Below are 23,775 nucleotides of genomic sequence, written 5' to 3' on the forward strand. Positions count from 1 at the left end.
TGTCGGTATTTCTGCTATCTGATACCTCCTGCTGCTTTTTATGTGATCTGCTCTTTCAGTAGTAGTGTTATGGGGGGAACAATTTGTAGGCTCAGAACTGTTCTGGGGGAGATCAAGATAAATTTTCAACTTCTGGAAATTTTCTGACCATAGCTTTCTTTTTCTCCTCAGTTAAAAAGCAAAACAAAAGAAAAAGAAGTGGAGGATCAGACCCCCATAGAAGAATTTGTGAGACATGCATTGGCTTTCTGTGAAAGCCTGTATGATCCATATCGAAACTGGAGGCAGCGAATTGCAGGGTATGTGTGGACTAGCACAGGATTGTAAATACTCTGGTTTATGGGAGCTTTAACCATCAGTCAGTAGAATTGCACCACAGAAACATGTTATGCTTTCTCAAACTGGATATGATTCAAATAATTTTCAAAAATTATATTTTTTACTCTTAATACTAGAGTTAAAGCAAAATTAGATTTGAGGATATATCAAGAGGTGATTGGTTGTAACTGATTACCACGAAGGTGCTTACATTATGTTCTCCTTCCAAAAACTGACTGTTTTTCTAAACTAGTAGAACAAAGAAGCCAAAAAGGAATGTGGTGGGCAGACCTGCTTGAATTAGGGCAAAAGAAGTTATTGAAGTTCACAGTGTAGATAACTTACATCTTTGAAAATAAGTTTATAAGTGTAGCAGTAGAATTAAATCCCTTTAATTTGATTGTGTGTTCTCACCAGCCTGATGAACTCATAATAATGTTTTCTGCCCATTTAGAATGGCTTGGTCAAGAAGTCTGGCATTCTAGCTGGTGGCTTAGTTACAATAAGCATGGCCTAAATGAGAGAATGCTGGGGTTTTTTATTTTATTTTTTTTGACTAAACAATTTTGTAAAATGTTAAGTGTTTTTAAATGCAGACTGAATATGGGATTAGCTGTGATTCATGTCTTCAGGATGAAATGCTACTTCATTATCCTTTTTCATCCTGTAGGCAAAAGGTAACTCCTGATTTATGGCAGCATTTTCTACTATGTTTATTACTTATTAATTTATTACTTATAATGTGAATTTATAATATGACAAAGGTATCATGTCTAATTTCTTTGGTGTATGTTTTTGAATGTAATTGCAGACGTTTCCTTAGTACAGTTGAAAGGAGCAGACAGAAGTATAAACCAGCTTCCCTCACTGTTGAGTTTGTCCCTTTTTTTTACCGTAAGTATTATTTAACAGCCTGTTAAAAAATAGTTTTGTGTAGAGGAATGAACTTAGTGAGCCCAAGTAACTTTCTCCTAAGCATGCCTGATAATGTTCAAGTCCTTTACTTGCTTTCTGAGACTGAATGTAGTGGGTTACTTTGTTTGTTTTTTTTACTTCTTTGCTCTTAGCATCACTATTTTATCATTCGTGCTCATCTTTGAAAGCCTTTTTCTTTATTTCTAGACTTTATTTCAGTGCCTAACGTGGTTTAGTAGGGTTGGTTCTGTGAACTTTCTTTTTATTGTGGTGCACAGTGATTGCACATGCAATCCCTGTAGTAACTGCACTAATAACTCTCATGAAAATATAATCTTAGGAGAGTGTTCATGCACTTCTGTCTCTTTAATATGATTTAACAGCTAGAAAAAATGAAACTGTGCCATTCAACTAGCAAATGCTCCTTGGCCTCGAGTTTAGGAAACAATTTTCTCTCCGGTTAAGTCATTAAATATTGTGATGGCTACTTTGGAATTCATGTGTTCTTATGATTACAGATTGTTTGTGTTGAAGAGAAGAACTTACATGTCCATATTCTGTACTTAAATCTCAAGAATGTGGGATGTCCAGGTAGTTTGCCAGATTAGCATACCAAAGTGCTAGTGCCTACAGAATTGAAGCTGCAGGAAAAAGCTGGAGGGAAGGGCAGTGAAGGAGTGAAATCAGTCCTTTTTGCAGCTATCCATTAACTTAATTGTAATTGAAAATTAAAAAAAAAAAAGAGAGATTCTATTCATGGAGTGGTAGCATTTATGAATTTGATTTTTCTAGGTTTGAGTCACAGCTCCTGTTCCTTGAAATTCCATTGCTGCGTACAAAAAATAGAAATAGGATAGTTACCAAAAAGACCAAATTGTTGCTGCCAGTAAAATGCCCTTATCTACATGCCAGAGCACTGGAAACCCACTCTAAAGGCTGCTGCTGAGGAATATCTTCTGTAGGTTCTCTCCTCTCCATTCAGTGCATTGCCCTTCTGTCTCTTAAATACAATATAATGTGACTGAGCTAAAAGTCTGCTCTTCTGCTTGTTGGCCACCTGGCAGAAAGAACAGAGTAAGAAATTGCTGATCATGTGCCTCAAGTATCCTGCCATGCCAGGGCTAATTTGAGGGGGGTGGTTTAATCTACTCAGCCTAATGACTTATTCACAATCTGCTAGATATTGCTCTTTTCAATTTGTCTGAAGTTCTACAAAGATCCAGAGGCTCTAAGTCAAGGAGCGCTGGTACTAGCTCACTAACAGTGGGATCATCTCAGTAAGCTTTGTTCTGTTTGGAGAACAGATTGGAAAAATAGGTCTGCAATCTTCTTTTAAAATAGGCTTAGACATTCAGTATATAGTCAGAAATCTTACTTACCAATAAGTGGCATTTCCAGAAATAATCCTTTGTAGTTTCTTGCTGCTGTGTTAGGTCTAGAGTTATTGCTATAACAACAATATCGAGGTTATATCTGTTGCTAAGAAGAGATGCTGAGGCTGTCTGGGACTAATTTCTATCAGATATGGCAAGAGAAGAGATGCAAGATAGTTTTCATTAAAGAAACTGCTGCTAGAAAGGTTACAGATCTGCACAGGATTCTCTGACAATCTGCTTTAAAGTCAGCAAGCCCAGGGACTTTTTTTTTGAGCTACCTGCACTGCATATGGCATCAGACTTTTCATGCCAAAATTTCTCTGAACTTTGTCATGCTTGATAACTGGTTGTGTGTTAGAATACCCTTCTCTTTCTCATTAATGTGGACAAAATGGGCTCATTTTTACATTACAAATCGAGCAAAAGTTGTGTGTCTATAGTTCTGTCAGCTGGCATGGGAAGTTTGTGCAAACTGAAGGTGTGGCCCTGTGAATTCCTGATAAATGTGATAATGTTGTGTTGCTTTGATAATGCTGGAATTGGTGTGTTTGTGTTTGAGTTATATAAAAAAAAGTGGAGATTATACAGTTGATTTTTTAAAAATTTGTATGATAACAGGGAATAGAGGAGGGTTTTTTTATTATTTGTTAACGGGGTTTTTTTTGGAAAAATCTCCTTTTTATTTAATCAGAATGCTTTCAAGAAAGTGAACATCTCAAGGAAAGCCTAAAATGTTGTCTGCTGCATCTCTTTGGAGCTATTGTAGCTGGTGGTCAGGTAAGGGTACTTTGAACTTTTCAGCTGCTGAAACCTCCAAATGCTTGTTCTTTGTTTAAGATTTTAAATACTCCATAACTTGTAAATGAGAAGAATTTATTATCCATGATTAATTAATTTTGTCTTAGCAACTTTGGGATCATTCTGGGCAATAATACCTAAATGCTAAAAGCTGGGTCCCGATTTCAAGTAACCATAGAATTTTGCTGTTTAGAACAACTACATGTTCATATGAACTCACTGTAATATTTTAAAGAAAAACGTGTGCATAACTAGATTAGGAATTTCCACCTGCAAAGGTGGAAGTTTTGTGTTCATGTGCATGAAATTGATCTATCTTACTTCCCAGTGCTGAAAGTAAGCTGTTTTAAGTAGGAGGCATGGGGCATTACAGCTTGGAAGGCATTACACCTTGGAAGCTGTTTTAAGTCTTTGAAAGAATGTGAGGAAATGAGAGTATTCAGCAGCAGCAAAGCCAGCATCCACTTTCTCACCTGACTTCTGTAAAGTCCTACTTAGTCTGGTCACAAGCAGCTGCTACTTCTGGTGCTCTCAAAGAGAGTGTATTTAAAGGTTGCCAGGAAGCTGCAAAGCCCGGCTCTGCTCCATCATGGAAGGCAAGTGTAGTGCAGGATGGCCAGCAGCAGCTTCCCTGACCAGCAAAGGGTGCAATCTCACTGCACCCAGTGATAGGAGCAGCTGTGCTGGCTGGAACCAGGATGGCCCAGCCCAGCCCACTAGACAAGGGTGTAGTGATAAAGCCTAAAGTGAAGCCAGGAGGTCTGATCAGCACATCAGAGTAAGGGTCTGCTCTGCTGGTGGTAACTAGAGCCAGTCAAGAGGCCAATGCTTGCCAGCCCCATCCATAGCCATGAGGCAGGGCTGAGGTCAAGCTGCGGTCAAGTCAATGGGTCAGGTTCAAGACATGGCATGGCCATGGCTGCGGTGTAGATCAAACAAGTAAAAGGTTGAAAGCCAAAACTTCAATATAGCTCCCTACAGAGGGCAAGGAATCCCTGACAGGGCTTCTCTAAGCTCACCACAAGCCCAGGCTCCTGTCCCTGAGCCTAGGTAGTCAGCCCCCCAGGAAGAAAGGTGAGGAAAATGCATTCAGGGCCCAGGCAAACATTTGCTAATGGTTATGTTCTTACCACGTGTTCTAAAGTATCATGAATCTCATAATCTAAAATGAAAACTCAGGTGAAGGTTTGTCTCAAATTAGCAGTTTATCAAGTCTGCCTTATAAGAATGTTATAACACGTATTTAAATTGTATTTCCTTTTCTAGATTAGCATTCCCTTTGAAAAAGAGAGCCTATTTAAGTGAACAAGATGCATTTCATCTGTAGCCATCAGCATAATCCAAATAGAATGTTTCTTAGTTATTTGACAACTAGACAGCATTAGTAGATAGAATAATGTATATTGCATGGTTCAGATAACTCAAGTAGGCACAACTGGTTTGAAGAGGATTAATTTCTTCTAAATTTATTTTTATTAATATTTTTTTTGCCTTAATGGGTTTCAGAGGAATGCTCTTCAAGCAGTGTCTCCTGCCACCATGGAAGTCTTGATGCGTGTTTTAGCAGACTGTGACAACTGGGATGACAGAAGCCCTGAGGAAGTGAGCAGGAAGGCAGAGCTGACTCTGAAGTGCCTGACAGAAGTTGTCCATATCCTCCTAACCAGCAGTTCTGACCAGCGCCAGGTGGAGACAAGCACAATATTGGAGAACTATTTCAAGTTGCTTAATTCAGACCATTCAGCCTTACCTAATCCAAGGCGATGCAGGCAGTGGGAGAGCAGATTCATAGCACTGCAGATCCAAATGCTCAGTGAGTACACAGTTCCTTTCAGTATTTCTTGACAGTAACTCTGAAGCAAAAGATATTAACTTGGCTAAGCAATTGAAAAATTTCTTACATTTCTTCTCAGATATTTCTTGTTCTGATCATTTATCGTCATAGTTGAGAGGGTCACAATACAAAGCAATGCTCCACTTTCAGGAGGCTTCAAACCAGGTTTCATTATAGCATGCATGCTGTTTATACTTACTTACTTATTCTTACAAAGCTTATAAGTTTGTGCTTTATTCATTGGTCAGGAAAGACAAACAGAGTGCTTATTGGAACAGGCAGTTGCAGGTTTCTCTTATTTATTCTTCTTTCTTTCTTTGTTTCTATGTCAATGACCTTGGTAGAAAATTCTTTCAGGTGTAAACATGGATCCTCTTATCAAACTTCTCTCTGGCTCACAGAAGTTGGTGTAAAACCTCTTCCACAATTTAGTAATTAAACAAACAGAAGAAACCATATCAGATTGCTGCCATTTAACCAGAGTGTCAAAGTTCATAGGCTGAAAGTCTCCATTAAAAGAGAAAAACTTTACTAGGCAAGAAGTAAAACTTACCAGAACCTTAGTAATTGCAGAATAAAACTGTTCTGTAATAAAATAGCTATGTGGTGTTGTTTTGTGATAGTTTAATTTTCAAATAGCATTACTGTAAACATTGGCCAGAAGTAATAGTCTGAAAGAGTTGGGTATAAGTTTTTGGGTTAGAATTCAGGGCTTTGAGTTTTTTCCATTTTGATGTTCAGCATGGGAAATAAAGGTGTTTCCCATACTTTTCCCATACTTCCAAGAAAACTGAGGAATAGTACTATGGCCATGGAGAGTGCTTGCAGTATAAGGCTGCTGTAGAATGCAGAGTAATTGCTTGTTGAGGAAAGAAGTGTTCATGTGCTGTAAAAAAGAGCTGATGCTACTTATGCACTCACAATTGGAAATGACTTTAAACAGAGCCCCAAAGCAGTCAAAGATATTCATTAGGTGAAATTTCTCCATAATATTAGTCTGTGATAGTCTTTATAGTGTCAAAATGTTTAGTTTTAGGCCTAGTGATTTCTTCTTAAACTGCATATGATTCTTGATCAAAAGTGCAGATAATACAATTTGTATAATTTTTCCCTGATGTGTATTATGGAATGTGCAGGAAAAAATGCTTGGTGGATTTGGGGTGTGTTTTGTCTTTGATGCCAGTTCTGTTTTAATTTTATAGATACCATCACAGCCATGTTAGACTGCACAGATAGGCCTGTTCTGCAGGCAATTTTCCTTAACAGTAACTGCTTTGAGCATCTCATTCGACTCTTGCAGAACTGCAAGGTAAGTTTTCCCTTATCAGCATATTTTTAACAAGCCCTGCCTTGTGTTATTACTAATGAAGTGGAGGTGTCTCATCTGTCTTGTGGTGAAAGCAATGAATACTTTGAGTCCTGAGCAAAACACCTTCACAGACCCTGCTCAGTCTCTAAAATCTGTTACAATCTTTGAATCACTGCTGAATCTTCTCCTACCAATTACAGTCTCTCAGATGTCAGACTTTGAGCTAAGCACAATGGTCTCTGACAGTATGTCTGATTAAAAACATCAATCCCACCTGCCTTTTTATTTGGCTTTTTGTTGTGGGGTTTGGTTATTTTGTTTTGTTTCTCTTATGTTCTGTCACTGGATTATTAGGAAGTCACTTAACTGCTGCCAGATGAAGATCTGAATTCTAATTTCAGAGGAATGTTTTTCCATTTAAAAAAAATCTTTCTGGTGTCCCATTTTAAGTCTTTCAAAATATTTGAGTCCTGTGTGTGGCTGACATAAAACATGAGCCCAAGCTGTTAAAAATGTTCCTCAATTTTTCCTTTTCTACATAGGATCTAGGGTTTTCATCTGAGCTGCAAATGGTCATAATTTGCAAACTTCTACTGATTGCATTGATTTGATTTTTCCCTGTGTGAAAGAACACAGATATGATGTGACTCTCTGCACTATTTCTTTTTGTGATACGTTATTGTGATCTGTGATATGTTAGTGACATAACTGTTTTGAGCTCTTCTGATGTTAGATAATTTAATGCTAACTACACTGTGCAATTTGTTTCTAATCCATTTAGATTTTGGATTAGAATGTATTTCAGTGCAATGATGTATTAAAAATAAATGTGTTTGGATTATGTCCTAATTGTAATTATAATTAGTGGCAGAATGCCAATGACTTTAAATGTTTTTAATAGTCTGTACCTTTATTATCTCCTGTTGAAAATACATTGTTTGACCTTTCCATTCTTCTCCTGTGTTTGGGAATCTGCCTGGTTTTGTACTAACCTTGTACTTGATAAGAAACTCCTTTTTTAGTTTCTTCTAAGATCATCAGCAGTGTGATATTTACCTCTTCATGGAGACTCTCAGCTGTGTTCCTGCACTCATAGACAAGTGGTGGAATTTAAGAAAGTGGGAACAGCTGATCTATTTTTTCTTGCATGTTGCTGGTTCTATTTTCATTCTGCCTGTCAGTATGTTACAAGATATGTTCTTTTAAGGTTTTTTCCAGGGGTACAGACTCACATATCACTGTGTTGTTTAGAGATCAGTGCTGCCAGTTTAGTACACAGTGTGCTTTTTTAGCCTTTCGCAGGCAAAATGCCCCCACAGATGAGAAGTGGGAGATAGAGGCAGGCCAGGTGTTGCAGTATATTTGTACTTCCAAATATACTGTGTCTCCATTCTTTTTCAAAGCCAAATATTAAAGATTGAGTTAGTTTTGGAATTAGGATTTCTCCTTATTAGCTGGAGGTGGAGATCCTACTTCTAGATTTTGTTCCTTATTTTGTGAAATTGCTACTGGGTTCCTAAGCAAGGTGTGTGTGGAAAGCATGTTCTGCATCCCTGCAGAGAGCATGACAGTCCATACACATACCTGAAACTCAGGAAGCTATTGGATATTCTGCAAACTTGAAATGCAAATAATTTCTATGGAAAGGAGGGGTAAAGCAAATCCATAGCACTATTTCTGCTGTAGATATCCCAAAGAACTTGTGGTGTTCAAAGCTGTATTTCTACTCATGCTTCCTAGTCATTTGCGGTATTACAGTCTTCTAAGATGAAAATCCTTTTTTTTTCCTTTAATATTTGCTGGTTTTAAGGCTCATAGGCAAAATGTCTTTACTTAACTATGCTGTAGGGTTAGAGATCTACACAAAAGCTTTTCAAAACTACTAGGTTAAGTTTTGATGATCTTAATGTTGCTTTTTGCCAGTGATGTCCAAAAAGAGGGACTGTAATTTAGAGGTATCAGGAGGTGCTTATTCTGTACTGAGAGTTGTTTAAGACTCTCTCAGTGCTGAGTCTTTTCTCATTTGTTTAACTATCTCAGAGGTCAAACTTTGAGCAAAGCACAATGATCTCTAACAGTGTCTGATTAAAAGAAAAAAAATGCGGGTTTTGAACAGCTTTTAAATGGTAAAATTAAAACCATATAGACATTGTAAAAGGAAATCTATTTTTCCTTTTCACATGCCTTATGAGAAATGAAGCAACTCATACCAGAAGTTTGATGACATCTTTTTTTCATTGTCTCCATTTGCTTTTGTTTGATGTTGTTATTCTTGCTAATGCTATAGTCCTCTGAGACATTGTATAGTTACTCTGCATTGTTAAGTGCTCTTTACTGTGGTGTACCTTTCAAAGTGTTTCTAACCATGTGCTTTCACACCTGTGTAAGTCAAAGTAATATCTTGAGTGTTGTCCTTTGTTTTGCCCTAATTTAGGGAAGTTGATTTCTCAGGTTGTTCCTCTTCAGGGAGACTAAGCTAGCAGATAAGGGAGCAAAATGTGTGTGGGAAAAGAAATGCTTAGGTTTTACCCACTGAAGGAAAGTGTTTTTATTTTTGTAAAAGGAACTTTTAAAACATTTTGATCGGAGCTTTTTTTTAATATCTCAATAGATCTTAAAACAGAAGGAGGTAAATCTTAGTTCTGGTTACATTACAGCTAAATTTGGCACACAAATTGCAATTGATTTTGAATTTGTGTGAGTTTGAAACTGTCAAATTCAAGTACTGACTAGGAATTTAGCTACTGAACACAGAGCAGTTCCTTAGCTGATCATGCAGTATAGGTGTATGTTTGATTTAAAGCTATTTGCAACCTGTCTGCTTCTTAGAATGATGGCAGAGATATTTTGCCCTTCTTCCTGTCCCAAAGACTGTGTGCCCCAGAAATTCTGCTACTGTGTTGTTTGAAGATAAAAATATTGTCTAGGTATCTTCAGCTTTCACCTAGGCTGACACATAAGTGAGAAATGATGAAACATTTGTGTCCATTTCCTTGTAAATGCCCCACTCTTGTCTTTATTTCTTACAAGAAAATTTCTTAGAACTCTGTCATGTTGCATATTGTGAATGAAATCACAGTTGCTAAGCCAGAGATGAGTACAAATTCCAAATAAATCTCTCTTTTTGTCTCAGTGATTACATATTTTCTTTTTTTTTTAAGTAATTACTCTTTAGCAAAAATACAATGTAATCATCAGTATTTTTCCCCCTTTTTTGTTTTTGTATGTGAAATACAAATCTAAGGCAGCCTCCACAGATCTGGCTGCAGGTAACTGATTAATGCAATTATTTCCATTATTCTTGTCTCTGTTTCTAACAGCTGTTTTTAAATGCTAACAATAAAGTGGCAGACAAGAGTGAGAAAGACCTTACCAACAAATTACTGACAGAAATGAATGAGGACCAGGTACCTACCTAAACTGTATTTTGCTTCAGTTGAAGTCAAGACACAATCACAGGAAAATTGATTCCTGTGCTTCACCTTAACCATCCTCCTTAAGCCTTCTGCAGCAAGATGAACTTCTGATGCTGCAGAGATCAGCATTTCCTTTCTCTGGAAAATCATTTTTCTGAATAACAGATTGAATTCAGCCTATGTTTTATTCATCTGCTTCAAACTGCAGATATTGGCAATAGAATGAGCATCAGCTATGCTTCTTTTAAGGAAAAGGTGAAGCACATGAATGAGATCCAAATTAATTTTCTCAACCTGGTGGTGATTCTTTTTCCCCTCTTTTTCCTCTTTTTTGCTCTTTGTCTCAGCACTGTGGTGTTTTGGATTCTGGGGCCTTGTTTGTGAATCTCAATGGTTGTGTTTGGTGTCCTGGTTCTTAGCTTGTCATCAAAAACAGATGTTCACAAAACAATGGACAGGCTGAACCAGGGAGGTAGGAATAGCCTGTTGCTTCGCTTTTCCCAAATACTGTGGAAAGTTACAAATGCCAATTTTTGTATAAATTTTATAGTAGAATTATTTGTTCTGATTGAAAATGTAAAAAAAAAAAAAAGCTGAATACAAGGGATGGTTATTTATAAACTGTGATTTTTAACTAATAGCTTGGGCTTTTTTGGACACAGCACAACGTTCTAACCATATGTAAATGTTTCTTAATATCTAATAATCTTGACATTTCACTTAATTCTTGACATTTCACTTTCAAAATATGTCTGAGGTGCACATCATATTTCAGAGATGATGAACAGTATGTTTGTTTGCACAGTGTTGATAATTAGATTTACTGATGGATGCAAAAGAGTGCTCCAACATTTTTTTCTTAAAGCCATCATAGAAATATCAATATAAACAAGAATTATAGAAAAAAACCTCAAAAGGTTACTTAAATTGGAGAGAGACGTGTTGAATCAATGCAGTGAGGCTATGGGTGAGGCAGCCACCTAACTGTGCTGATATGGCTTTTCTCTTAGATTTTGGGGGTGTGTCTGTGCTGCATTGGTTTGCAGGGCCTTGGATGGAGAATAAGTCACTTTATATGAACTGCAAATGCTGATTTTCCAGCAGCACACACACTGCAAGAGATTTCCTAATTGTTTTCCTCCCTCCCTCTTGAGGTTGTCCATTAGACGCATGAGGAAAACTTGTTTGTCCATCAGAATATTTGAGGTGCAGTTTGTGTTGCGAATGCTTCTCTCCTCTTGAAGTCTGTGGTTAGTTGTCTATTGTGATGTAACTCCTTGTAGGCTGTGGGGTTTGAAATTTTGGCTGGTGGGGAGATGATTTTTGAAGCATGTTACCAAACTCTTGGTTTCCCTCCTGGCAGGAGGGCAGAGCACAGATTTTGGAGCTGAACTGTCTTTGCATGGTTGTATATGACTTCTGTACCTGCTCTTTTCAGGTGTTTCAGGGACACCTGGACTCCTTGGCAGTATCAACCATTCAAGCCCTCACAGCAGTAATGCACAAGTCTCCAGCTGCAAAGGTAACAGTGTCTATGCACAGGGCTGTTTGCAGCTTCTTCATCTTGTTTCCAGTTATACCTTGATGGATCTTGCTAATGGAGATGAGCAGATTGTGCTCACACATTCATGCCAGATAGGAATAGCTGATTAGCATTTCTTATCCCTTTATATGTGTCTAATGGCTGAACACTGAGTTGTCTTTCTACCAAAACTGGGAGATCTGAATGTGCTGGCAGTTGGAACCTTTGTAAAGAAAGTACATTGTTACTTGTCTCATGGATATATGGGGTAGACTTAGTGGATATTTAGAGGAATTTTCAGGCAGCTGTTTGTGTTACGGTTTTATAAGGCTTTAAACCAAGCCAAGACAGTATTGCTGTCCAGATGGTGGTCATGCTATTGCCCTGTGCCCTTCCTTGGTAGTTATTCTTGTGATTTGGTAAATGGATAGGTTGTGGTTAGTTTGTGATTCTGACTGGAAGTTAAGCCCATGGAAAAATAGTATATTTATTCCTGGGTTGCTGAATTAATTAAATTCAGCCTTTGGCTTCAGGATTCCCTGGACTTGGCACAGGTAAAGGGATGTGACTCCACAGTGGAGGATAAAGGAGTGGGAATCATTTATTTTTTTGCTACTTGCAGTACAGCCTAAGGGAGAGACAGCAGGATCTGTTATGCTCCTTCAGAGCATTACTGCAAGTGTTTATTTCTCCACTGACTCTGAAAGCCTGGGAAGAGTTGTGTGTTGGAGATGGGGCCTAGCTGGGATTCACAGAGTCAGAGTTTTCAATTGTACTTCTACTGCAACATGTGTATTTTTTCTTTTCATGTTTACCTAAGGTATCACCTCACTTCTGCTGAAAGATTTATTATTTTTGAAAAAGTCATTTCAACACAAACTAGAACCAGGAGAAGAGTATCCATTCCATATGATGGGTTGGCTATTTAATAATTGAACCATAAATGGATGCTACCATTTGAACTTTGCTGGTTGATTTTTTTTCCTTGTAATATCAGTTAGTTTTTAGGAGATTTCTGTGGAACGCTTCTCTAATTTTTTTAAAGTTTTTGGGACAGGTGGTTTTTAATCTGTTCTAGGAAAGTCTTTTACTGAAAGAGTAATATTTGAATACTCCTGTGTTTCAATGTAAACATTTCAAGCTATAGTTTGCACTAAAAAGATGAAAAATTAAGCTATTTATTCATTGTGATATTATTGACGTTTGGATTATGCCAAAGTAGTTGGCATATTCTTTTATAGATAATTAATAAAATACAACTTTGAACTGTTATATGTCTGTGTGCTACAGTGAAATGCTTCTCATCTGCAGCATTCTAGAGACAGTAGAATGAACAGGTTATCAAAAATAGATTTCTAACCTGTAATTACGACATTCTAATTATTATGTGTCTAATATTGCGTTAAACTGTCTAAATTAAAATTAAAAGTTGCTTGTCAACCTGCTGCAGTAGCCAAGCAGGTTTTGTCCATTTTACTTGTTAGTGAGATGGGAATTTTTATCCTCAGGAGGTCTTCAAGGAGAGGATTGGGTATGCACACATATATGAGGTACTGAAATCACTGGGTCAGCCATCACGGGAATTGCTGGAGGAACTCATGAATATGGTGAGCTGTGCTTGCTTTGAAGCAGAAATCTTTCATCTTTCAACAGTACTTCTGGCCCCATCTTATTGTGTTTCGTGTCTGAGTTCCCTGCTGTTTTTCAGGCTGTTGAAGGTGACCACATGGCTGTTGGGATACTAGGCATTAGTAATGTCCAGCCCTTATTGCTGCTCATCCAGTGGCTTCCAGAGCTAGAATCACACGAGCTGCAGATTTTCATCTCCAATTGGTTGAGGCGAATCTGCTGTATTGACAGGCAGAGCCGTGCCACGTGCGTCAATGCAAACATGGTCATCCGTATCATCGAGACCCTCAATTCCCACTCGGTGCTCCACTGCACCTGTGCAGAGAACCTGATTGCCCTGCTGGGCTCCTTGGGGAGCCAGTCCATGGGCTCAGAAGAGCTGCTGCAGCTGGTGCAGCTGCTGCGGCCGGAAGAGCCGCGGGGCGCGCACCCATACGTGGTGCCGGTGATGCGCGCGCTGCTGGCCATGGCGCGCAAGCAGGGCCTGGCCAGCGCCCTGCAGTACTTCAACCTGCACCACAGCATGGCCGGCATCGCCCTGCCCGCCATCCACAGGTGGCCGGGCTCCGCCTTCTCCTTCAACGCCTGGCTCTGCCTCGACCAGGACCGGGTGGAGCCTGGCACCATGGGCAAAAGCGGCAAGAGGAAGCAGCTCTACAGGTACAGTTACTGCTACAGCCTACTGGTGAGGGCCATCTGTGCCCTGTGGCACTTGGTACCCCATGACATGTGCTGCTTCTCTGCTTCTGCTTATCTTCATCGAAGGCAATACTTAATGCTTGGTCTAGAAAAGGGAGAGCTTTCATCTGTGGCCACAGCCGAGTTCTGTTACAGAGCTTTAGTGTAGTTTCTCTGTTGTAATATCTTGTCATCTACAGTTTCAACATCCATAACTCCAAATTATGGGAATGTTCATTGCTTAAACAAAACAACATTAAAAACCAAAACCCAATCCCTCCAACCTCCCACCCAAAACCGGAACAAGCTTTCACACAGTTTGTTGTAAAGGTAATGAACTCTGGATTTGTATAAGGGCACAAGTGAGAAGGCACCTTCATGGTGCTTAAATAGTGCATATCGACATGAATGCTTCTTGATATAATTTAACTTTTTAGGTACTAGTAGAAGCAAACAAAATGTCTTTTTGGTCTTTTTTTTTAATAAGAGAAGTAACAATCACATAGTAAATACTGCACCACCACCAAACAATGTGAGTATATTTTCTTCTTAATTGAGTGTATTGTTAGGTGGTAGTTTTGATGAAGCAAGTCCTTGATTGTGTGTCTTTTGTAGTTTTTTTACAGGCAGTGGTATGGGGTTTGAAGCCTTTATTACGTGCTCGGGGGTATTGGTGGTTGCAGTGTGCACAAAGAGGGAGTATGCAACAGTGATGCTGCCTGACCATTGTTTTTTTGACTCTCTCTGGGTAAGATTTGATACTAACAAACACTTTGTTTAGGATTGTATTGTTAGCTCAGAAATCAAAATTGTTTTCTCGATCATTTAACAAATAGTCTGTTTTATAATATTGCAGTAATTCATTGCATAAGAGCAGTTTTAATCTCAAATAATGCAAGCAATTTTCACATAGATTAGTTATTGATTGAGCTAACTTATGCATGTGTGTTAGGCATTTTTGTTGATTAAGCTTGTTACACCATTATGGGTTTTTATATTAAATTAAAACTGGCATAGATGGCTGTGGTGCTGTTTCTGCATTACCCTTTTCTATTCCTATACTTAAGAACTGATGTGCATTACTATGAAAGAGCTGTATCTTTCTCTTCCAAAACCTGTTTATATGTAAACATTACATTTACTACTTTGAAATAGAATCAGCAGGTGTTCTAGTTATATTTTTGTTGATGCTTTGGGTTTATTTACTTAAATGCTTTCCTCACCAGCTTAGTAAAGTTAAATAGTTTCATATAGTAGTTCACTGCTCTTAATAATGACTTAATTATTTTTTATTGCTTAACCAGCACAACATAACTATTGTCCATGTGCCTGGAAAGAGGCCCTTTGGTCAGAGCCTCGTGTATATCTATGTCAATGGACAGCAGAAGATCTCTGCCCCACTTCGATTCCCTGCTATGAATGAAGTAAGTTCCCTTCTGAGCCATTGCCTGGTAGGATAAGCTCTCATACCACAATGAGTCTTCAGAATGCTGCTAGTAATGTTCAGCCATGGATACTGTCCAGAATTATCCTTTTGGAGTGTGACTAACCACTAAGTAATGCTTGTTGAGTCATCTCTGTTTAAAAACAAAGGAGTCTACCAGGTGACATTGATTAAATACTGGGGTTTTCCTCAAAATAATTGCCTGAGCATATTGACATAATTTATGATGACATCATAATAAGTGGCAGCTCTACCAGTAGGATTGATGTAACAGTACTCAATGGGGAATATTCCCTGTTATTTTCATGTATTTTTACTAGGGTTTTTTGAATGTTTCCTTAATGTGCTATTCCTTATTGCTTTAGTAACTGAATAAGCACTTTACATGCAGTTAATCTAACCATTTTGGGTGTATACACATTTAGCAATACACTAGCCATCAAGATGAGTGTATGTCATGTTTAATTTCTTCTGTAAGCATTTTTCATTCCTTTTGGGAAACGAATTTATATTAAACTGGGCTATAACACCCAACATTCTTCCCTCTTTTCTAAGTTCTGTTTTGATATTTGTTAAGTATGTTGACAAAACAGTAAAATTGGATGCTGTAATGGTAAAATCAATAGAAAACTTAAAAATGAGAGTAAGTGTAGTTTTCATTTCAAGATAAAACTCTGTTTTTTGGCCCATCTGTAGAATAAACATTATAAATCTCAAGGTAGCTAGAAGTAGGGCAAGTAATTTTACCATGAGAGCATCTGTTTGAGTGGACTAACTGATCTGAGAAGTGTGCAGTAGCAGATATGCTGGGCTAGTATTTTGGAATATAATCCAGAAGAGGAGTGTTTACAGAGGGGTATCAGGAGCTGTCCTTCCTGCTGTGCTGCTGCCAGAGGTCATGCAGTGCTTGAGGTAACCAGATTGCTCTTAGTTGGGAAAAGGGTGTTCTCTCCTATTATGAGAAGTAAATGCTCTGGTTTTTGGCCTACTGTGATGGATTGCTTGGCAGAACTTGTTGCTTGGGGTCTCATTTATTTAGTTCAAATTTGCTAGATGCAGTCTTCAGATTCAAGCATAGATTTACAGTGTGTGTTTTGTTTTCTTTCTTCCATGTATGATTCTCCAGTCTTTTACTTCTTGCTGCATTGGTTCAGCTGGTCAAAGAACAACAACTCCTCCTCCCTCTCAGATACCAGATCCCCCTTTTTCCTCCCCAGTCATGCCCCACCGGACGTCGCTTGGGGGCATTCTCGCTCCAGGAGCTTGGGGTGGGGTGCTTGGAAAACCAGAGTTCATCACCAAAATGATCTCAGCAGGGACTCAGGACAGTGAATGGGGGTGTCCAACATCTTTGGAGGGCCAACTTGGATCAGTTATTATCTTTCATGAAGCACTGCAGCCTTCTCAGGTGAAAGCATTATATTTAGCAGGTAAGTGGTGATTGTTCTGGTTTTAGCAAAGTAAAAGGAATGAGTTATGAGCAAGACCCCACTAAGCTTTGCTCTACACAGACACATAATGAAGAACTTACAATACAGAAGAACTGTAGAGCTGACCTAAGTGAGAGGGCTTTAAAGCAAATGAACTTAACATTTAATAAGTATGTTATGAAGTTTGATTTTTAAATGTTATATTTGCATAAGCTCATCTGTTTATCATATGAGCAGATCTGCAAAATTAAAACGTTAGCTAATAATTTCGCTTGTGAATTTCTGAATTTTTGCTACCCTTTGCCCAAATGTGTTTACAGTTGAGACTCTAAAAGTATTGCCCTTATTTGTTAGGCTACTTAAAGGTGATTTATGCTTGAGGATTTTTCCATAAGAATCAATAATTAAGTGGTCATTTTGAAGAAAATAGTCTGAAAGCTATGTTGTACAGTTCAAAGTGTGAAAGGTATTAAGTTGCAAAATGACTCAAGATTGTTACAGGTTGGCCTTAAAACACTTGCATCATTTAAAGGAAATATTTTTTATTGCTAATATCTTGAAGGTTACTAATTTTCTGGGCATTTAGGCTTGATGACAGTTTAGTGACAAATATGAGATAGGTGTTTGTACAGGCAAACATGACAGCTTCTTGAAGGTATAAAAACCACTTCTTTGTGCAGTTTAGCATTTCACGTAGGATGTGTTCCTTTTTAAGCATATCCTCTGAAATAAATTATTTAAGTCATAGAATCTCTACTTCAAAGCATGTCTGAAATAGATACAGTTCAAACTGTCCCATTTGTTCTTCCAACAAGTTTGGTAGTATAACATTTGTAAACAGCGACATTAATAATCACTGGACTCTTAAAAATACGTTATATGATTTTATATACCTTTTTTTTAATAGGTCCAAACTGTTTAACTCCATGGAAATCTCAAGAAGCTGAAGTAGCAGACCTACCCAGTAAGGTGCTGCTTCATTATACACCAAAGGTATGAAACAGGACATCATTTCTGTTTGACTGCACAGTGTGCCTTGCTTTCAGTGTTTGCACTGTGGCTTTTATGGGAAGATAAGGAGCAGTGAGAGCTTTCTTAAACTGTAGACTCGTGCAGACACAGTGGGTTTGGCAAAAGGATGGAATTATCTTGTACAATAGAGAATGTCAAATCTAAAATGGCCTATGTTATATTCTAGGGGTTTCATGTTGTTTAAATATTTTAATATCAACACATTGACACAAAATCTTGTGTTCAAGCATCTGTAGATGCTTGATGATATCATGGCTTCTTTATTTGTTTAACAGGCTTGCAGAAACCCAATTTGCCTTGACCTGTCTGCAAATCTTTTACATGGAAGACTAACTGGAAACAAAGTAGTGAATTGGGACATCAAGGTAAATGTGTTGTGAAGAGGCAGAACCTGATGTAAAAATGACAGTGGTTGTGTATGTTCATCTAACTTTTGGAATGCTGGAAGTTACTATCAGAATGCAAATGATATTTAGCAGATGTGCCATGTTTTTATACTGAGAATTCATGGGCTAGCACTGGAGCTGGACTAGTGTTGCATTTACATCACATTTATTGAGAACTTATGAGTGCCGCTGCTTTTACTGTCATAGTACATGAAGATATTTTGTGGTAGCTGACAATTCTTCATAATAATGTTGAATTCATGTTGTGTATCCAAGAGCATTTTGTCATCTCTAGGGAATTCTGTCATGGTTTTCTTGCTGTCATAAACTTTGAGTTAGATGAAGATTAGTCAGGTTTAATTAACACTTGGGACTTGTCAGTAGAATACCACGTTTTTTCATCTTGAGGAAAATATATGCACTATGAATAAGATTGCCTTTTTTTCCAAGAACTGTGAACAGTTGACTGTACTGGCAAACTGATTAATAAGGAAATATTGCTGGAGCTACACCCTACATATCCACTGTGCACATATCTCACTATATATATCCACTGTGCATATCTCTACAATCACTTTCTGAGACTAATGTTAAGAAAATTCAGACACTTGTTAGTTAATTTTGCTATGACATGAATAGTTCTAAAATTTGTCCTCTTTGCCCATTAATGGGCTCCACAGTGTTTGTCTCTGGACCAAGCTGGGAAAATGAGTGGGTGTCTCTGACTAGCTTGCTAAAACCCTGATTTTGAATTGATTTGAAGTGGTTGTGAATCACTTCTAGAAATCTTGTGGTTGGAATATATTACACCTTACCACAAGAAGCATTGTTTGAATAACAGAATCCAGAATCAATTAAATTGGAAACATCCTCTTGATGACTTGATGAGGTCATCAAGTCCAACCTGTGACCAAACACCATCTTGTTAACCAGACTGTGGCACTAAGTGCCAAATCCAGTCTGTCCTGAAACACCTCCAGGGACTGTCTTGTGCTATCTCCACTTGTGAGAAGGAGGGGAAAAAAGGGGACTTAGGAGATTGAATTTTAAGGAGAGGCTTAGAATTGATATATGTGTAGAGTTATTTTTTTTAAAAATTGATTATTTAATTGCCTGAAGTTGAAATGTTGCAGGAAGATGATTAAAGCAGAGATGTATATAATCTTACAGTCTTCTCTTACTGCTTCCTGCGAGTGACTTTAGAAATCAGAGAGATGTTTTTCCTGTTTTTCAAATATATTCAGGAGAAAATTCTCCCTAAGTTTTTGCGTCCTTCAGTTTTCAGTGTTAATATGGGGGCAGGAGGAAGGAAATGTACAAAATGTACTTTCAGAACAAGAGCTGACAGGATGGCCCATGTGTAAGTGGCCTGTGAGACATTCTGATTGGTTTGTGAGTACTCCTGTATGCAGAGTAAATTTTTGCTATAGTTGAAGGGATTTTATTTATGGTGATGTTTATCCTGCCTTTTCTCTTGATTCAGGATATGATCAACTGTATTGGTGGAATGAATGTGCTGTTTCCATTGTTGGAGCAGATCAGCTTTCTTGGTGCACAGATGCCTGAGAAGTCTGAAGGAGAAGCTCTGCCTCCAGAACTTGTAACTCCTGTAGAGGGTGACTGGGTGGTGTTTTCATCCCCAAAGGCATCAGGTAAGAAAGTGAAGCTGAAGTGAACTAATTTTTAAGCTTGATTTTACAAGTCCTTTTTTGAATGACAGAAGTCTGTTTATTATGTGTTGAATTTTCCAGAGCATCTATGTAAAGCTGAAAGGCTCTTTCTGTTCCTAGATACCTGACATGGATACTGAATACCAGGAGTTCAGCACTATATAAAAAATAATGTAACATATTTCAATATAGATATATTTAATAGCATTATTTTTCTTTTCATTATTTACTGTTAGGGGTGCCAAGGTATGACATTGTTTTAATTTCTGTTCTGATTATTTTGAGAAATTGTTTGATGTAAAACACACTAATATCAACAGGAGAAGCTTTCCTGCAGCTTGAGTGGTGGGTCACACAGCCACATGGGGACAGCAGCATCAGAACTGCATTATTTAGCCTTTAACCAAACTTATATTTACTTAATAAAATATTCAGGCTCCTACCTCTTCCACACATAGTCACATTTTAGATGAAAATAAAAAGAGACTGAAAGGATGCTTTAAGAATAGATTTTTTAAAAGCTTTGCTAATATTGAGAATTAACTTTGACCTTAACAAAAACCACTGAGAAATCAGAACTTGCAAGGCAGAACACTACTTTTTTTCAAAGATTAAATGGTGGAGAAGAAGTAAAAAAAGTAGATCTTCTGTCTGTCTCTAATTTTTTGCATACCATGGCTAGGAAGTGTCAGTTTGCAACTACAGAGGGAAAATAACTGCAGCATTTGCAAAAGGTTGTAACAAAGAAGTGTGTAACCTACAGCCATGGATGAAGCAGCTGAAGTCAGGACTGGGATCACTTTGTTCTGGAGAGGCATGGAATGGCTGTGATTCTGCACAGGAAAAAAATCTAAAGACAGGCTACAGCTGAGGAAGAGGAGTTGAGAAGTTCAGGAAGTAGTGAGGAATATAAACAGTTGATTTTACTTTTCCCCGTCTATTTTTATGCAGTAATCCAATGATAAACCATAAGACTTTTGCTACTGTTGTTCTGTTCTGCAGAAGCACGTCTGGAGAAGAACATAGTTGCGACTTTCATCTTGATGATAAAACACTTTATTCAGGGACATCAAGTTAATCAAGAAAATCTCATTCACTCCCATGGAGTTGCCACCCTAGGAGCCTTGTTACAGAAGGTGAGCAAACTTGAAAAACAATTTAGTAATGAATTTTGTGGATGAGGTCCTGATAATTTTGAAGCATAGCCAGAATGCCGTGGTCTTTAAAGGCCTCCTTAGTAAGAATTTTCTTTCTTGTCTTTCTGAAAGCAGAAAGGTGTGAGAAGTTGGTATTTATCTGCAAAGTGAAATACTGTGTTTCATTTTTTTTCATGTTCTGCTTTTTTTGATATAGCTATTGTGTTGTTTGGTTATTCAAATGAGACTACCTTTGTGTTTTATTGTATTGCTTTAACGGAGCAGACATTGCTGTGGAAGATAAAAAACTTAAACTTTCATTTTTTAAATCAACTTTTATTAGGACATTCAGTACTTTGAGTGCTAACACCTGTTGTTATTTTGCAAGGTGCCAAGCATCTTAATGGATGTGAATGTCCTGATGGCTGTACAGTTGCTGATAGAACAAGTCTCAGTAGAAAAGAACATGCAGCTTTTGCAACAGATGTATCACCACTTGCTTTTTGACTTCAGTATCTGGAACAGTGGTGACTTCCCCTTCAGAATCGGTGAGCTCTTGGCCTCAGGCAACTGTGTAAAGGCACAGGACTCTTCACATGACACAAATCTTTATCTTGGTTCTAAAAGAAGCCTTTATGTTGTAGGACATATACAGTATCTTTCTACAATCATCAAGGACAGTAGAAGGCTCTTCAGAAAGAAGTATGGTGTGCAATTTCTTCTAGACACACTCAGGATTTATTATGGGTATGAGTTTTACTACTTCTGACTCCTCATTTATTTTATGTGGTTCTTGGGTATTTTTGCCATCATTCTAAAATTAATAAATAAAACCACAGGTTGGATTTTGGTGGTTGATTTAGTTTACAAAATTGCATTAATTTTTTTCCCATTTGACTTACTACTTTGGCTTGCCTTGAATTTTTATGCTAAGATTATGTGAAATTTGTCAGTGGCACTAGGAGTGCTTGTAAAAGTAATTAAAACTACAAAATTGTAGGACTTGTGTTCAACAATGCAAATTAAGTCATAGATCATGACCATTATAAAAAGTTTAGCATTTTAAGTTCTTTTAAATGCTTGTAGAATTTGAAGTAGGACTTCTTTAGAAATTTAAAATTTTAACCTTTCAGTGCTGATGATTTATATCTGCTTATGAATATAATTATATGTTTGAGGAAGATTGGCTAGAGACTTGGCTGTTTCCTGTGGGAGGTGGGAACCTGCAATCCTGACCTATACCCAGATCAGTACAAGTCTGCATTTCAGGGCTTTGATAGACTTGCAAAGTCTCATCTGATTATTACTGTTCAGTTGCTTGAGTTCAGTAAAAATTGAACACTTGTGCATGATGCCTGAATAAATGAAAAATTACCAAACTGGCACCATCAAATTGCTATTAATGAGCCATGAAGAGCTTCCTTAGGTTGCCTTTCTGGTCTGTTGGCAAGCAGGACTGGCTGTAAAGATGGTGATTTGGCTCCTGATGACCTGAGGACAATACGGACATCCCTGTATGGACTGATCAAATATTTCCTGAGCAAAGGTGGAACGCATGAAGAAATTCAGAGCATTGTAGGATACATAGCTGCCACCAGTGACGAGGAGCAGGTATGCAACGTGGCATAAATTAGCATTTTAAACTGGACATGTTTTGGTTTTGCATCTTGGCATTTAGAAATCTTGCCTTGTGTACTTAAAAGAAGGCTGAACAAAGGAGAAAATTACCACAAGCAAAAGTTAACTGATGTGTGGTTCTCTTAAGTTGTAGGTAAGATAAGGATGTGCCATTAGAAAAGTTACCTTAGTTTACAAAACCAAATTACTTGACCTTCAACTGACCAGGAGTTGTGATCATGTAGTTTCTATTTTGTGGCATCAGCAGCACTTGAACTTGCTTTGTGTCTCCGCTTAATTTGATAAGGTGTTCTGTAGAGAGAAAAAATGTATTAAAAGTTGTTTAAATGCAGTAATATTGAGCAACAAAATGTCCATTAACCAGTAAAAGTAAAACTTAAAAAACAAGATTTTCCTAAAACAAAACATGAAATCTAAATGAACTGAGTATTAATTTGGTTGTCTTAATTTTGTAGCTCTGTGGAATTTTGGACATTCTCTTCAGCCTACTTCATTCCAGTCCAACCCCAGACCAGCTTTTTTTATTGCTCTTTGAACCAGGGAATGCTGATATTCTTTATGCCCTGTTACTGCATCAAAGATACTCTGACAGGCTTAGAGAACTTGTGTTCAAGGTAATGAAATGAATGATATGTTCCTAAATTAATCAATTGAACATAAATTTGTGTTTTCCATTGGTCTGGCAGAAGTGTATGTAATTACAAAGATACTAATCATCCAAGTTTGCTTTTTTCTTTTCTCCTATGTTAGCTAGATGGCATTGTCACAAAGAAATTAGTGTTCTCTTAAAATAAAGTGTTGGGATCTTTAAAAAAAACTATCCATGTTGTTTGAGTTAGTTTATCAAATAAACTTTAAAAACTGTGGACCAGCATGTTGAATCATACACAAGTTTGAGAGATATGGATGCTTTTTTGTGCTCAATTTGCATTTGTGCCTACTTTTCCTTACAGATCGTGGAAGAGATGCTGAAATGTACCAAAGTTTATGAGCGGAGCAAGCACCGGATGAGGCTCAGAGAAGTGGGGTACTCTGGGCTGGGACTCCTTCTGAATGAATCACCAGTTACTGTTTCTCTTATTAAAAACCTTCTTAACCAAGTTCTGTATGCAGGTAATTGGCAAGTGCGATATCTGATGTTAGTACTCTTCTGCTTGGTTTTTGTTGAGGAAAGCCAGAGGTGTTACTTGTAGAGCTGTTCTGTTCAAAGCTCCCATTAGTCTCAGCTAACATTTTCTTAATTC

General features: G+C 37.8%; 1 protein-coding gene across 1 annotated transcript in view; it reads left to right on the plus strand.

The window, feature by feature from the left end:
• Positions 1-23,775, plus strand: part of NBEAL1 (neurobeachin like 1) — a 79,626-nt gene that overhangs the window by 22,296 nt on the left and 33,555 nt on the right. The window contains 20 exon segments of the mRNA XM_031055958.1: positions 172-299; positions 1,130-1,212; positions 3,301-3,386; positions 4,914-5,220; positions 6,444-6,550; positions 11,405-11,488; positions 12,997-13,095; positions 13,197-13,777; positions 14,411-14,543; positions 15,100-15,219; positions 16,366-16,669; positions 17,577-17,662; positions 17,977-18,066; positions 19,571-19,739; positions 20,760-20,893; positions 21,282-21,441; positions 21,538-21,640; positions 22,348-22,504; positions 22,987-23,145; positions 23,485-23,644. Coding sequence (XP_030911818.1) covers positions 172-299; positions 1,130-1,212; positions 3,301-3,386; positions 4,914-5,220; positions 6,444-6,550; positions 11,405-11,488; positions 12,997-13,095; positions 13,197-13,777; positions 14,411-14,543; positions 15,100-15,219; positions 16,366-16,669; positions 17,577-17,662; positions 17,977-18,066; positions 19,571-19,739; positions 20,760-20,893; positions 21,282-21,441; positions 21,538-21,640; positions 22,348-22,504; positions 22,987-23,145; positions 23,485-23,644 — 3,250 coding nt within the window.

This window comes from Geospiza fortis, unplaced genomic scaffold (genome assembly GCF_000277835.1).
Source record: "Geospiza fortis unplaced genomic scaffold, GeoFor_1.0 scaffold112, whole genome shotgun sequence".
In the NCBI taxonomy this organism is placed as follows: Eukaryota; Metazoa; Chordata; class Aves; order Passeriformes; family Thraupidae; genus Geospiza; species Geospiza fortis.